This window comes from Hemitrygon akajei, chromosome 10 (assembly GCF_048418815.1).
Source record: "Hemitrygon akajei chromosome 10, sHemAka1.3, whole genome shotgun sequence".
Lineage (NCBI taxonomy): Eukaryota > Metazoa > Chordata > Chondrichthyes > Myliobatiformes > Dasyatidae > Hemitrygon > Hemitrygon akajei.
Genome location: NC_133133.1, coordinates 51,743,238 through 51,757,936, shown reverse-complemented (window position 1 = coordinate 51,757,936; position 14,699 = coordinate 51,743,238). Strand labels below are relative to the sequence as shown.

At 39.3% G+C, this 14,699-nt stretch overlaps 1 protein-coding gene across 1 annotated transcript in view; it reads left to right on the top strand.

The window, feature by feature from the left end:
- LOC140734392 (exocyst complex component 1-like) overlaps nucleotides 1-12,312 on the top strand; it is an 85,179-nt gene extending 72,867 nt beyond the window's left edge. Inside the window, exons 15-18 of the mRNA XM_073058279.1 lie at nucleotides 1,532-1,715; nucleotides 4,798-4,997; nucleotides 6,246-6,440; nucleotides 11,826-12,312. Of these exons, the coding sequence (XP_072914380.1) occupies nucleotides 1,532-1,715; nucleotides 4,798-4,997; nucleotides 6,246-6,440; nucleotides 11,826-11,978 (732 nt within the window). The 3' untranslated portion in view covers nucleotides 11,979-12,312. The remainder of the gene's footprint in view (nucleotides 1-1,531; nucleotides 1,716-4,797; nucleotides 4,998-6,245; nucleotides 6,441-11,825) is intronic.
- The last annotated feature ends 2,387 nt before the right edge of the window (nucleotides 12,313-14,699 follow it).

Sequence of the window (14,699 nt, the reverse complement as noted above, 5' to 3'; positions counted from 1 at the left end):
AGGCATCAAACATATCAAATCAGCTCTGCACCACCCAGTAATGAATGGGTTAGTTGAAAGGTTTACCCAAACCTTCAAGAAGTCCATTAAAGCTATGGACAAGGAGGTAATTTCTCTACAGCACAAGGTGGACAATTTCCTTTTGTGTATCGGAGCTCTGTTATGTGACAACAAATCAAATACCTGCAATGCTGTTCATGAGCAGGAACCTGAGATCTTGCATAAATCTCCTGAAACCAGATCTACAGTGGGAAGTGCAGAATAAACATTTCAACCAGTTGCCAAGTCAATCAGCAAGGAGATTTGAGATTGAATAAGAAGTCCTAGCACATGATTACCGAGAAGGTAAATGGACAGCCGGTAGGATAGCTACAAGAACTAGACCATTGATGTACACAGTGGATGTTGAAGGTCATACATGGAAATGACATGTGGACCAGATACTGAATACTCAGCTGACGAACACACCTGAGTCAAAAACATCCAACAAGAAGGACACATTACTGCCATCAAACTTGCCTCTCAGTGATGATCATGTCACTAATAGCAATGTCACTCCGGCAACTGAGAACTTTGTCGTTGACAAGCCTCCTGGCAAACCCGATGCCACTCCACAGGTCCAGAAGTGCTACCCTGAAAGAAACAGAGCCCCACCACCCAAAAGACTAAATCTTTAGTATAGTGAAGTTGGTTATGGACCGTTATTTTGGAAGCATGTCATTTGAATATAGTTTGTGAAAGGGAAATTGAATGTTTGTACAGTTACAGTTTTGTTACATTAAACTAAAGGGGGAGGAAGTACAATGTATGCATCTATTTGTTTTAGAGCAATAACCCCCTTTAGCACTATGTATGCACTAATAACTTACCTACGTGCATTGATCTGTTGTCTACACATGCATATTGACCTCTTTCTCTCTCTCCCACACCGCAATGTTAATACCTCTCACTTGCGTATTTTTGTTTAATTGATATGTAGTTGCACAGACACAACGGGGGGTGAAGGAGGACAAAGTAAAATGTGATAGGTGAAGCCTGGTGGGTAGGAAAGATAAAGGTTGGAGAAGTAGGAATCTGATAGGAGGGGAGAAAGAGAAGGAGGAGGGACACCAGGGGGAGGGGATGGGCAGGGGAGGAGAAGAGGTAAGAGTCCAGAGTAGGGAATAGAAGAAGAGGGAATGGGGAGGGGAAAGGGAAAAAAACCAAAAGGAGAAATTGATTGATAGAAATAGAGACAAGGTGAAAGGCCATTGGATAAGTACTTGGATAATGGGGGAACTTGCAGGACTGTTAGAAGAGGTAGAAATGGAGTAGTTCAGGATTGAATTACCTTTTATGCTGGAACTAGTCTGATTCAGACAAATTGTAAGGTCGATGGATTTAAATAATAGATATGCATTGCAACAATACAATATGTTCCTATGATAAATGTGCATGTTGGAAAGGTAATCTTTGAGAAAGTAGTGCAATATTTTACTTTGAGTAATTTTTAAACTCTCCTAGTTATATTTATTGTTTTATTTTAATACAGTCTGGTTTGTGCAAGCAAATAGAAGAAGCTAAGGTTCCAAAGAAGACCAAGATTGGTATTCTGCCATTTGTTACTGGATTTGAGGAATTCTTAACTGTTGCTGAAACCATCTTTAAGAATGCTGAGCGAAGAGGCGATTTGGACAAAGCTTACCATAAATTAATTGCAACAGTCTTCACCAGCAGTAAGTAAATATTTCTGAAGAAGAGGCATATGTGTAAAAGCAGACATACTTCAAACTTGCAATGCTTCCCACTTAAGGCTGTTAGATTATGCTCAGTGCAAGATCACCCAATCCATTAGATTGATTTGCTCTTCTAAATGTAGTTTATGTGGATCAATTGTGGGTTATGTTCCTGCCAGGCTAATATAAGTTTTTACTGAGTAACACTGATGCTAAAAAGCGAATGCAGTTCTACATATTGGCTCCTCCTCACCGCAGTACTCTGACCACTCACCCACTAGAAGAATTTTACAGTGGCTAACTATTCTAACAATCAACATGTGGGAGGAACTCAGAGTACCCAGGGAATACCTGATCACAGAGAAAACATGCAAATTCAAGGCAGACAGCATTGGAGGTCAAGAGGTGTGAGACAATAGCTATACTAATTGCATCACTGTGCCATTGTGATTTATCTAATTCAGGGATAGATTTCTTGGTTATAAATCTATATTAGAAAAACAAATTATTTTTAAAATCTGATCTTAAAATTTATTCTATATTTCTAAATTTTGCCTGTTCTGTCCTCAGTAAAGGCCTTGCCATTGTCCCCGTTCGCCCACACCTCAGTGAGTTCTGAGCACGCCATGACATCAAGCTCCTTCCATCAATTCAATCTCCGAGCCCATTTTTTCGGAAAGAATTCCTCAACCCACACTGATGACCCCTTCTCCCATCTTCAACACACGTCCTCTATTTGAACAGTGGTTCTCTGCCTGCTTTGAAGCTTTTTATCTCAAATTGCCAATGAGATATCAACTGTCTTGAATCCAGCATGCCTCTCCCCCCTTGAGTATCACCCTCTCTGAATGCATGCCCTCCACTCCCTCTGCATCAAGCCCAAATCTACTATCAAATCGCTGTCAAAGGTGGTGCTGTTCAGTATGGTGCACTGACTTCTACCTTGCTGAGGCCAAGTAGCAACTCTCTGACACCTTTTCACACCTACCCCTTGAAGAGGACCCCACTCTGGACCATCAGAAAACTGTCTCAGGCACCATCACTGACCTCATCAACTCTGAAGAATTCCATGCAGTGCCACCGTATTCGTAATTCCCCAATCCTGCATTTCTCATTTCCACCTCCTACCCAAGATCCACAAGCCTGACTGTCCAGATCAGCCTACTGTGTCTGCCTGCTCCTGCCCCACTAAACCCATGTTCTCATACTTTTGATTCCATTCTATTCCTCTTGGTCCAGTCCCTTCCCACCTACATCTGCAACACCTCTCATGGCCTTGATCTCCTCAGTAACTTAGAATTCCTTGGCCCTGACCACCTCATTTGCACCATGGATGTTCAGTCCTTATACGCTTCTATCCCCTATCAAGAAGGCCTCAAAGCTGTCTGCTTCTTTCTTAACAAAAGAACCAACCAATTCCCTTCCATCACCACTGCCACCCTCTGTTTGACAGAACTGTTCCTCATCTTCAACAGTTTTTCCTTTGGCTCCTCCCACTTACTCCAGTCCTGAGGGGTAGCCATGGTTACCCGCATGGGCCCCAGCTATGTCTGCTTCTTTGTTAGCTACGTAGGACAGTCCATATTCGAAGCCTTCCCCAGTAAGACTCCCCAACTCTTCGTTCACTACATTGGCAACTGCATTGATGCTGTTTCATGAACTTACGCTGATCTCTTCAATTTCATCAACTTTGCCCCCAATTTCTACCTTGCTCTTAAATTTACTTGGTCTACTCCTGACTCCTCCCTCCCTTTTCTCAAATCTTTTTGTCTCAATCTTTGGCGACAAACTGTTGACTAACATCTTTTATAAACCTACCAATTGCCACAGATATCTTGACTATACCTCTTCCCACCGTATCTTCTCTTAAAAATGCTATTACCTTTTCTCAGCCTCTGCTGCATCTGTTCCTAGGATGCTGCTTTCTTTTGCAGGACATCAGAGTTGGCCTCCTCCTCCAAGGAATGGGGTTTCCCTTCCGCCACTATTGATGCTGCCCTCACACTCATCTTCTCTGTTTCCCTGACATCCATGGTCACCCCATCTTCCTTTCACCTTAACAGTGGTAGAGTTCTTCTTGTTTTTATCTACCACCCCATAAACTTCTGCATCCAACTCATTATCCTTTGCAACTTATGCTATCTCCAAAGGGATCCTACCACTAAACATATCTTTATCTCCCCCCTCCTCTGCTTACCCCAGGGATCGCTCCCTCTGATTCCCTTGTCCATTCGTCCTTTCCTACTAATCACCCTCCCATTACTTATCACTGCAAGCGGCCTATGTGCTACACCTGCCCATTCACCTCCTTCCTCACCCCCATTCAGGGCCCAAAACAGTTCTTCCAGTGGAGGGAACACTTCACCTGCAAATCTGCTGGAGTCGTCTATTGTGTACGTTACTCCTGATGTGGCCTCCTCTGCATTGGTGAGACCCGCCATAAATAGGGGTAACTGCTGCATCAAGCACCTCTGCTCCATCTGCCAAAAGCAGAACTTTGTGGTGGCCAAATATTTTTATTCCCATTCCCATTCCAACATATTAATCCATGCCCTCCTTTTGTGCCATGTTGAGGCCATACTTTCTACCCCCTCCCCTCTTCTTCTATTCCCCACTCTGGCTTTTTACCTCTTCTTATCTGCCTATTACTTCCAATTGGCCCACCTCCTTTCCTTTTCTCCTATGGTCCACTCTCCTCTCCTGACAGAATCCATCTTCTCCAAACCTTTACCTTTCCCATCCACCTGGCTTTACCTTTCACCTTCCAGCTGGCCTCCTTCCCCTCCCACTTCCTTTTTATTCTGGGGTCTTACCAATTCCTTTTCAATCCTTGGCCCAAAACATTGACTGTTTATTTATTTCCATGGATTCTGTCTGACCAGCTGAGTTCCTCCAGTATTTTATGTGTGTTGCATTGGATTCCTAGCATCTGTAGATTTCATGTTTAAATTATGCACTTGCCCATTAAAACATTTTTACACATTAGAATAAGATTTTTTTGCACAGTTCAATTTAAGTCCTTCATAGGTGTTCAGAATTTTACTTAAATAAATAACTTTAATATTTTTGTTTATATTTCAAGTTAAAAACATTGCCTTAATGAATTTGAAGATTCCTCCAGATGTTGTTATAATGGAGAACTTTCACCAAATCTACTGCTTCCTCTCCGAAATGAAAATCAGCAGTCTTGAAGATAGGAAAAAAGAAGCCTACCAACAATACTCGGAACATCTTAACCTCTATGTTACTAAATATCTGGGACAGCCATTGGAGAAACTAAATGTCTGTATCTTAATTTTATCTTTCAAAGTGAAAAGTAATCATGATTTTGCTTGTTTTAATTCCTTTGTTAGTTGCATAACATGAGATTAAAGTTCAAGTCTGATCCCGATGTTGCAAATGTTTCACAGAAGATCTGGCACCCGCAGGCTATTTTCAACAGTTAACCCGTTCAAGAAATTCTTGGGTTTTTCAAAAAAATACCTTGTTTTACAGCTCTAGAATGGCAGAGTTAAATATGCAAATCATTCTGGATATTAAATAAGTAGAACTGCATTAAATTATGCTATTTTTATACCTCCACGTACGCTGCTTAGTGATATGACAGTACTGGAATGAGAATTAATAGGTGTGTTTTCTGAGTAGTACATGCACAAATGCTTCTGCAGCCTTCAATTTTTCCCCGGTATCAGATTACCTGTCCAAGCAGCAGCAGAGAAGCTGTTGCATTTGGCACTTTACTTCATGACTCCATATCCTGAGACTAGGAGAATTAAAATCCTAAAATAAGGTTGGCATATTGCAATCATCTATTTTATACAGATCTGCTAAATGTCACATTGTGATGAGATGGATGTACTTCATGGCCAATATAATGTAAGGAAATACCAGCTACTCATGCACAAGAATTGGAGATTAGTATTTCTATAAAACTTGTCCTTGATGTGGTTGACAAGGTTTTCATTCTTGGAAGATTTGCAAACTGTGCTAAATTATGAAGGTGTTGAAGGAATGTATGCAGAGAGCAAGGATAAGTTGTCTGAAACTGCTGAAGTAATAGAACAGCAGTAAGACAGTAAATCCATGGAACCTATTAATCATTTTTTTTTATCTTAACTCATTTATAACCCCTGTTTGTTTCTATCCCTTGACACATTTCCTGGCAAAATCTATTTATCTTGGACTTGAAACTTATAATTTGAATCATAGAATGCCCATCATAGAATTTAGTTCTGTTGAATTACATCATGTAACAAAACTGATTGACTACATCCAGAGTAAATTAAGTTCCCCTAATTGTGTTGAATACAGGATAGATGATGCTTTTTACTCTTCAGCCTCTAGGCTCAGAGATATATTTTAGCATGACCACAACTCTATGCCTAATATAAAATTTTAAATTTGATCAACGTAAATGTTTTAAAAACTTGCTGTAAAATATGTTAAATTCTGCAGTGTGCTGTGTTGAGTATTTTGATATTTAGAACTTCTATTGATCATACATTTGATATGGATGTTTTTAATTTGCAGATCTTCTTTGATGGGGTCAAGACCCGCATTGCACAGGGAGTCAAAGAGGATGAAATAAGCTATCAATTATTATATAGCAAACAAGAATTAAGAAAAGTAATAGAAAAATATCCAGGAAAAGAGGTGAAGAAGGCTCTGGAAATCCTCTACAAAAAAGTTCTAAAGCATCTGAGTGAAGAAGGAAACCTGTTACAGGTATATAGAATTAATAGGTACCCCTCTGTAATTCAAAATTGAAACCCTGTACAAGAATCAAGTAATGCATTTAATTAGGTAACTATTATGTCTTTTAGGATAGGATTTATGGAAGTGCTATTACACACAACTTACCGTAGATTCCGGACTACAGAGCGCACCTGATTAAAAGCCGCTGGCTCTAATTTTAGAAATAAATTCAATTTTTTACTTGTACAGGCCGCACCGGATTTTAGGCCGCACCGGATTTTCGGCCGCAGGTGTCCCACGTTGTAATATGAGATATTTACACAGAAAGATATTACACGTGAGGATTTTTTAACTTTTAATTAAATCCATATGGTAACATAAACAAATACATATTGCAAATGCTTTTTTTCGAACCGTGCCTGTAACGCAGCTACTTTTAAATATACGTTGCGTATACTTCTTTACTGAACAACATTCCAATATCTCCTAACGACTGGTAAAAAATATATATACTGCAGCCTACCAGGAAAAGTTATTGATCGCCTTTAACTTAAAAGCAGCGTTTTCGCTCCGCCGCTCGCCCCCCTCCTTCCCGTTTATCGCAAACCGGTATCCCACAAGACGCGGCGAAACCGGGTGTGACGTCATAGCATCCCGCGATGTAGTACAGAAAACAAATATAGTTAAAACAGTTCTAACTTTAACTAACAAATGAATTACTAAGCGAAAATATTATAAACTAAATAACTGCCATAAAGGCAGCACAATGCTTTTCTTCGAGTGTTTTCCATGTTGATGAGGGTGAGTACAAATGACTGATTTACAATAATTTAATTGTGAAAGTGCGCTTGATTTATCGTACAATTTCATTGGATCTCTGTGAACTACTCATCAATTTTATTGGTCTACTGTTACGAGGCAAAATGTTTTTGGCGGCGTGAAAAAAATAATGCATTAGCCGCTCCGTATTAAAGGCCGCAGAGTTCAAAGCTGTTCAAAATGTGGGAAAAAAGTAGCGGCTTAAAATCCAGAATCTACGGTAATTTCTCACATTGAATTGTTCCCTGTCTAGTTGTTGCATCATTCTGGATATCATAGATTTTTAGTGCAATAAGAAAATAAGTGGAGTGAGTCAAGCCAGCAGATCAAGTGGAGATGAGAATTTAACAAAAAATCCATGCAGTTCTTTAAAAACTCTGTTTGATCTTAGAGATCACAAAGTAGTTAGCTTGTGTAAGAAAAGATAATTACTAACAGTATTTGTAAGCGTGTCCCGTGGAGCATATATGAATATAAGAATTAATGAGCATGATAATACTGGAAATATTGTGGTAAATGCAGCAAAGAAAAGTGATCCTTTTTTAATCAGAAAGGACCGTTCTTATGGAATGAAAACTTTGAACTCCTTGCATAGATTAGCACATATGTGACCATAACTTTACAAGTGCATTGAATTCTATCAGCAAATAATATGAAGTTTAATTGCTGAATTTAATGTTCATTCCTACAATTGCAACATCAAACATGATAAATCAAAGGATCCACGTGAAGCTTTGACACAAAGAATATTGGCACCTTTTATACATAATGATTTATGTATAGGGAGTCAGATTCTGCAAAAGTGTAATAATAACGGAGTTGTTGTGGTGGGAGATTTTAATTTCCTAAATATTGATTGGCATCTCCCTAGAGTGAGGGGTTTGGATGGGGTGGAGTTTGTTAGGTGTGCTCAGGAAGGTTTCTTGACACAATATGTAGATCAGCCTACAAGAGGAGAGGCTGTACTTGATCTGGTATTGCAAGATAAACCTGGTCAAGTGTCATGTCTCTCAGTGGGAGAGCATTTTGGAGATAGTGATCAGAATGCTATCTCCTTTACCATAACATTGGAGGGGGATAGGAACATACAAGTTAGGGAAATGTTTAATTGGAGTAAGGGGAAATATGATGCTATCAGGCAGGAACTTGGAAGCATAAATTGGAAACAGATGTTCTTCGGAAACATACAGAAGAAATGTGGCAAATGTTCAGGGCATATTTGCGTGAGGTTCTGCATAGGTACATTCCAATGAGAGGGAAAGGATGCTAGGGTACAGGAACTGTGGTGTACAAAGGTTATTGTAAATCTAGTCAAGAAGAAAAGAAGAGCTTACGAAAGGTTCAAAAAACTAGGTAATGAGAGAGATCTAGAAGATTATAAGGCTAGCAGGAAGGAGCTTAAGAATGAAATTAGGAGAGCCAGAAGGGGCCATGAGAAGGCCTTGGCAGACAGGATTAGGAAAACCCCAAGGCATTCTACAAGTATGTGAAGAGTAAGAGGATAAGACATGAGAGTATAGAACCAATCAAGTGTGACAGTAGAAAAGTGTGTATGGAACTGGAGGGGATAGCAGAGGTATTTAATGAATATTTTGCTTCAGTATTCACTGTGGAAAAGGATCTTGGCAATTGCAGGGATAACTTGCAGTATACTGAAAAGCTTGAGCTTATAGACATTAAGGAAGAGGATGTGTTTGAGCTTTTGGAAAGCATCAAGTTGGATAAGTCACCAGGACCAGATGGGATGTGCCCCAGGCTACTGTGGGAAGCGAGGGAGGAGATTGCTGAGTCTCTGGCAATGATCTTTGCATCATCAATAAGGATGGAAGAGGTTCCAGAGGATTAGAAGGGCATGGATGTTGTTCTCTTATTATTCAAGAAAAGGAGTAGAGATAGCCCAGGAAATTATAGGCCAGTGAGTCTTACTTAAGAGATTGGTAAGTTGATGGAGAAGATCTTGAGAGGCATAATATGATTAGGAATAGTCAACATGGCTTTGTCAAAGGCAGGTTGTGCCTTATGAGCCTGATTGAATTTTCTGAGGATGTGACTAAACACATTGACGAAGTTAGAGTCGTGGATGTAGTGTATATGGATTTCAGCAAGGCATTTGATAAAGTACCCCATGCAAGGCTTATTGAGAAAGTAAGGAGGCAAGGGATCCAAGGGGACATTGCTTTGTGGATCCAGAATTGGCTTGCCCACAGAAGGCAAAGAGTGGCTGTAGATAGGTCATATTCTGCATTGAGGTCGGTGACCAGTGGTGTGCCTCAGGGATCTGTTCTGAGAAACCTGCTCTTCGTTATTTTTATAAGTGACCTGGATGAGGAAGTGGAGAAATGGGTTAGTAAATTTGCTGATGACACAAAGGTTGTGGATAGAGTGGAGGGCTGTCAGAGGTTATAACAGGACATTGATAGGATGCAAAACTGGGCTGCGAAGTGGCAGATGGGCTTCAACCCAGAGAAGTATGAAGTGCTTCATTTTGGTAGGTTATATATGATGGCAGAATATAGCACTAATGGTAAGACTCTTGGCAGTGTGGAGGATCAGAGGGATCTTGGGGTCTGAGTCCATAGGACACTCAAAGCTGCTGCACAGGTTGACTCTGTGGTTTAGAAGGCATGCAGTGCATTGGTCTTCATCAGCTATAGGATTGAGTTTAAGAGCCGAGAGGTAATGTTGCAGCTATATAGGACCCTGGTCATATACTACTTGGAGTACTATGCTCAGTTCTGGTTGACTTACTACAGGAAGGACGTGGAAACCATAGAAAGAGTGCAGAGGAGATTTACAAGGATGTTGCCTAGATTGGGGAGCATGCCTTATGAGAATAGGTTGAGTGAACTCAGCCTTTTCTCCTTGGAGCGACGGAGGATGAGAGGTGACCTGATAGAGGTGTACAAGATAATGAGAGGCATTGATCATGTGGATAGTCAGAGGCTTTTTCCCAGGGCTGAAATGGCTAGCATGAGCGGTAATAGTTTTAAGGTGCTTGGAAGTGGGTACAGAGGAGACGTCAGGGGTAATTTTTTTACGCAGAGAGTGGTGAGTGCATGGCATGGACTGCCAGCAGCGGTGGTGGAGGCGGAAATGATAGAGTCTTTTAAGAGGCTTCTGGATAGATACATGGAGCTTAGAAAAATAGCGGGCTGTGGGTAAGCCTAGGTAGTTCTAAAGTGAGGACATGTTCGGTACAGCTTTGTGGGCTGAAGAGCCTGTATTGTGCTGTAGGTTTTCTATGTTTCTATAATTTATTGTTAAAAGTTAGTAAAACACATTTTTGCAGAGCACATGAATAGCTTAATCAGTGGCACATAAATGAAAGATGTACATTTGAAATTACAAATGCCCTGTTGTAATGCAGCTACACAAGAAGATACATACTGACACAATACAAGTCTGAGCTAACTAAATTGTTTATGGGAAGATTACTAAGAATTTTTTTTAGAAATCCATCTGTATTTTTAATGTGTTCTTAAACTGTGTTTCTGTGTGTGCAATGAATTGAACATACAAGTATTCAAGTCCCAAGCCTGATTAACCACAGAAGTTGTACATTTAAGGTGACTCCAAACAGAAGGATCAGTTTGACATGTTTATCTCTAATGACAGATGATACACAGTAGCTAGTGCATCATCTTGTTGTCAAAGGTAGGCATTTAAGACTGGCTCTAAATCTTTATTCACACTCAAGTATTACTGTGCAAAATCAGTTAAGAATTTACGTCAGTGTAGTGTACCGATGTGCTTAGTAGTGTCTATGCGTGAAAAGGACAAGTGCAGAAAGCTGCAAAACAAATCTGAATGCTGTGCCATGTGGATACACCAGCTGCCTGTGGTGATTGATTTTCAGTTCCGCTAACATTACTTACTACTGATAAATTTTATTTTTTATTTTAATTTGATTAAATAGCCTATTTTAGACAAGAAGATAAGGGTGAAGATTTATATGTGTAAAAATGGAATAAGCGGTGTCAATACTGAGGGAGAAGTTATGCTTTAGGAACTTTCATGAGTCTGAATGCAAATTAATTTTGCTAACGTTTGGAGAAGTGTTCCAACAAACATAATTTATAGAAACTGCCGATCAATATTTTTGTTTAATTTTGTAGGAATTGAGTTTTAAAGTAGAAAAAAAGGCAAAAACTTAATTTGTACTTAGAATTCAAGAATCTTGTGCTTGTTCAGTCAATTTAAGGTGCAAGGTCATTGTATAAGTCAACACTATTAAACACAAACTCCAGGTATTCTGTATCCTTTTTACTTTTTCCATAATATGGAAACATATAAATACAGATATTTATGAATAGCAACCAAAGGCCACCTTATATCTACAAAGAAATTAGCATAATTAAACTTAGATCAACACATACAAAATGCTGGAAGAACTCAACAGGTCAGGCATCATCTATGGAAAAGAGTAAACAGTCAACATTTCATGTCATGGTCCAAAATATCGACTGTTTGCTCTTTTCTGTAGATGCTACCTGGCCTGCTGAGTTCCCTCCAGCATTTTGTGTGTGTTGCTTGGATTTTTAGCACTTGCAGATTTTCTCAGACTTGTGATACTTAAATTTACAATTTATGTTGCAGGTGGTGTGGGGCACAATGCAAGGAGAATTTGTTCATCAGTACAAGCAGTTTGAAGAAATGATTGTTCAGTGCTACCCTGGGTCTGGCATTACTATGAACTTTAGTATTGAGGACATACTGCAGTATTTTTTAGATATAACAAAATCAAACTGACTGAAAGCTGATTAATATTTAAATGTCTGCTCAACTGTTTATTTCTTCAATTCTCAGAGTTGTTATCTTTCCTCTTACAAGTCCAGTTATACAACAGTTTAAAATTAAGCCTATACTTGATGTTAAAGTTTTATATCTCTAAAGCAGAATAACATGCTATTTTGATTATTTTAACAATTTTATATTATATTTTTTGTTATGACCTTATATTCAACCCTTGCAAACCTGGATAGTTTTGTAATAAGCAAGAACAACATAACTCTGAATTTACTGATGTGTGCCCAAAATTGCTCTTTAAGTATTTTACTTGAGACAATAAACCATTTAAAGTCAGTGTAAGTTGCTTCAGTACAATGTGTAACTTTGAGAACATGTGCCATTGTTCCACATCACTCCAGAAACTAACAGGTACTTAACTTTGCCAGGTTTTTGATGCTTCTAGAAGTTTCTTGATTTTTTTTAAGTATGTTTGCAGCAGACATTCAGCCATTCTTGTCAGAATTGGTCTCCTTTCGCATTAACCGGGTCACAATATGAACATTCCTGACTCGACCCTTTATTTTTTTACGGGGCCGAGTGGCTAGCTCGATGCTCAACCTGGCACAGATGGAAAGCGTGCTCGGTTGCCCGACTTGGATTCGAACTCGAAAACCTTCACTCCGGAGTCCGGCGCTGATGCCATTGCGCCACCAGCCGGCCAGTCATGCCAACAGCAGAAGAGAAATATTCCAAAAGCATATCAACTTCAATTCCCAGTACAAAGTATATCTTTTCCTTTGGATACTGACATTAACAATTTTCTATTTGTTATTATTGAAAACATTGTAAGAGATGCACACCTATTTAAAAACTAGGAAAGATTCAGAAAAGAAATCAAATGCTTGGACAGAAACCATCTTGCAAGTTAAAACATCCATGAGCACTTGTCTTTGAGAATGAGGATGGGCAAGAAAATGCAAAATTTTTAAATTCTGGAAATGTACTTTATTGTCACCAAACAATTGATACTAGAGCGTACAATCATCACAGCGATATTTGATTCTGCGCTTCACACTCCCTGAAGTACAAATCGAATTAAATATAATAAAAATTTAAATTATAAATCATAATTAGAAAATAGAAAAGGGAAAGTAAGGTAGTGCAAGTCAGGTCCAGATATTTGGAAGGAAGGGCCCAGATCCAGGTCAGGATCTGTTCAGCAGTCTTATCACAGTTGGAAAGAAGCTGTTCCCAAATCTGGCTGTATGAATCTTCATGCTCATGAACCTTCTCCCGGAGGGAAGAGGGACAAAAAGTGTGTTGGCTGGGTGGGTGGTGTCATTGATTATCCTGGCAGCACTGCTCCGACAGCATGCGGTGTAAAGTGAGACCAAGGATGGAAGATTGGTTTGTGTGATGTGCTGGGCTATGTTCACGATCTTCTGCAGCTTCTTCCGGTCTTGGACAGGACAACTTCCATACCAGGTTGTGATGCACCCTATAAGAATGCTTTCTACGATGCACCTATAAAAATTAGTGAGGGTTTTGGGGTCAGGCCAAATTTCTTCAGCTCTCTCAGGAAGTAAAGGTGCTGGTGGGCCTTCTTGGCAGTGGACTCTGCTTGGTTAGACCAAGTCAGGTTATTTGTGATATTCACCCCGAGGAACTTAAAGCTTTTGACCTGTGCACCACCGATGTAGATGGAGTTGTGCGGTCCACTACTCCTTCTGAAGTCAGCAACCAATTCCTTCATCTTGCTGACGTTGAGGGATAGGTTATTGTCTTCACACCATGCCACCAGGTTCTTAATTTCCTCTCTCTACTCAGTCTCATCATTACCAAGATACGGCCTACAATTGTGGTACTGGAGAGAGAAACAGTTACCTGAAATATTAATACTTTTTAGATTCCTACAGAATGTTGCCCTGCCAGTGGAAATGAAAGGAAATGCTCGATGGTAAAAAAAAAACAAAATCTGGCATCATGTTTATCTCTAGAAAAATCTTAGAATTTCTGGAGTAATTTCTTAAAATCTTAGGAACAGCTTTTACCCTCCACTATCAGAGTTACGAATTCTCTGTGAACCCACATACATTACCTCACTATTCCTGTTTTGCACTATTTATTTATTAATTATTGTAACTTTTTTTAACTTGGTGCTGTACTACTGCCACCAAACAATAAATATCATAACATACATGAGTGATAATAAATCTGATTCTGAATAGGTGAAGTTCATGCATTGAATTCAGGTTTCCTGTTTGGGAGACAAGAATTTTCCACTTTCCCAGAAGTACCATGGTTAGAGTCGGGGTATATTATTGCTTCTTTTGTCTTAATATTCCTGATAACATAGCTTTATCATAACATCCAATTCTTTGTTATTGAATTCAAACCCTTCCTCAAATTAATTCTGAACCAGGTTATTAGCAATTCTGACATGAATTTTAACCTCTAGATTCAATTCATCACCAAAAGTGCTGAACTTCACTCAGTAAACATTATCCTTATTTATTTAGTTCTGAGATCCTTCACATGCTTTTTATGGTTCTTAATCTGATTACTCCAATTTCTATTTTGAACTTTCCAGACTCTGGTGTGTTTAAATTTCAGCCGGATGCATCCTATTTTGCAGGAAATTGAGTTCATTAATCATTCCTCCATGTACTGAACAACATTTGCTCTCAGACTCCATATTTAAATTTTCATCCTTGTGGTAGATTCCAACAAGATTACATCTCG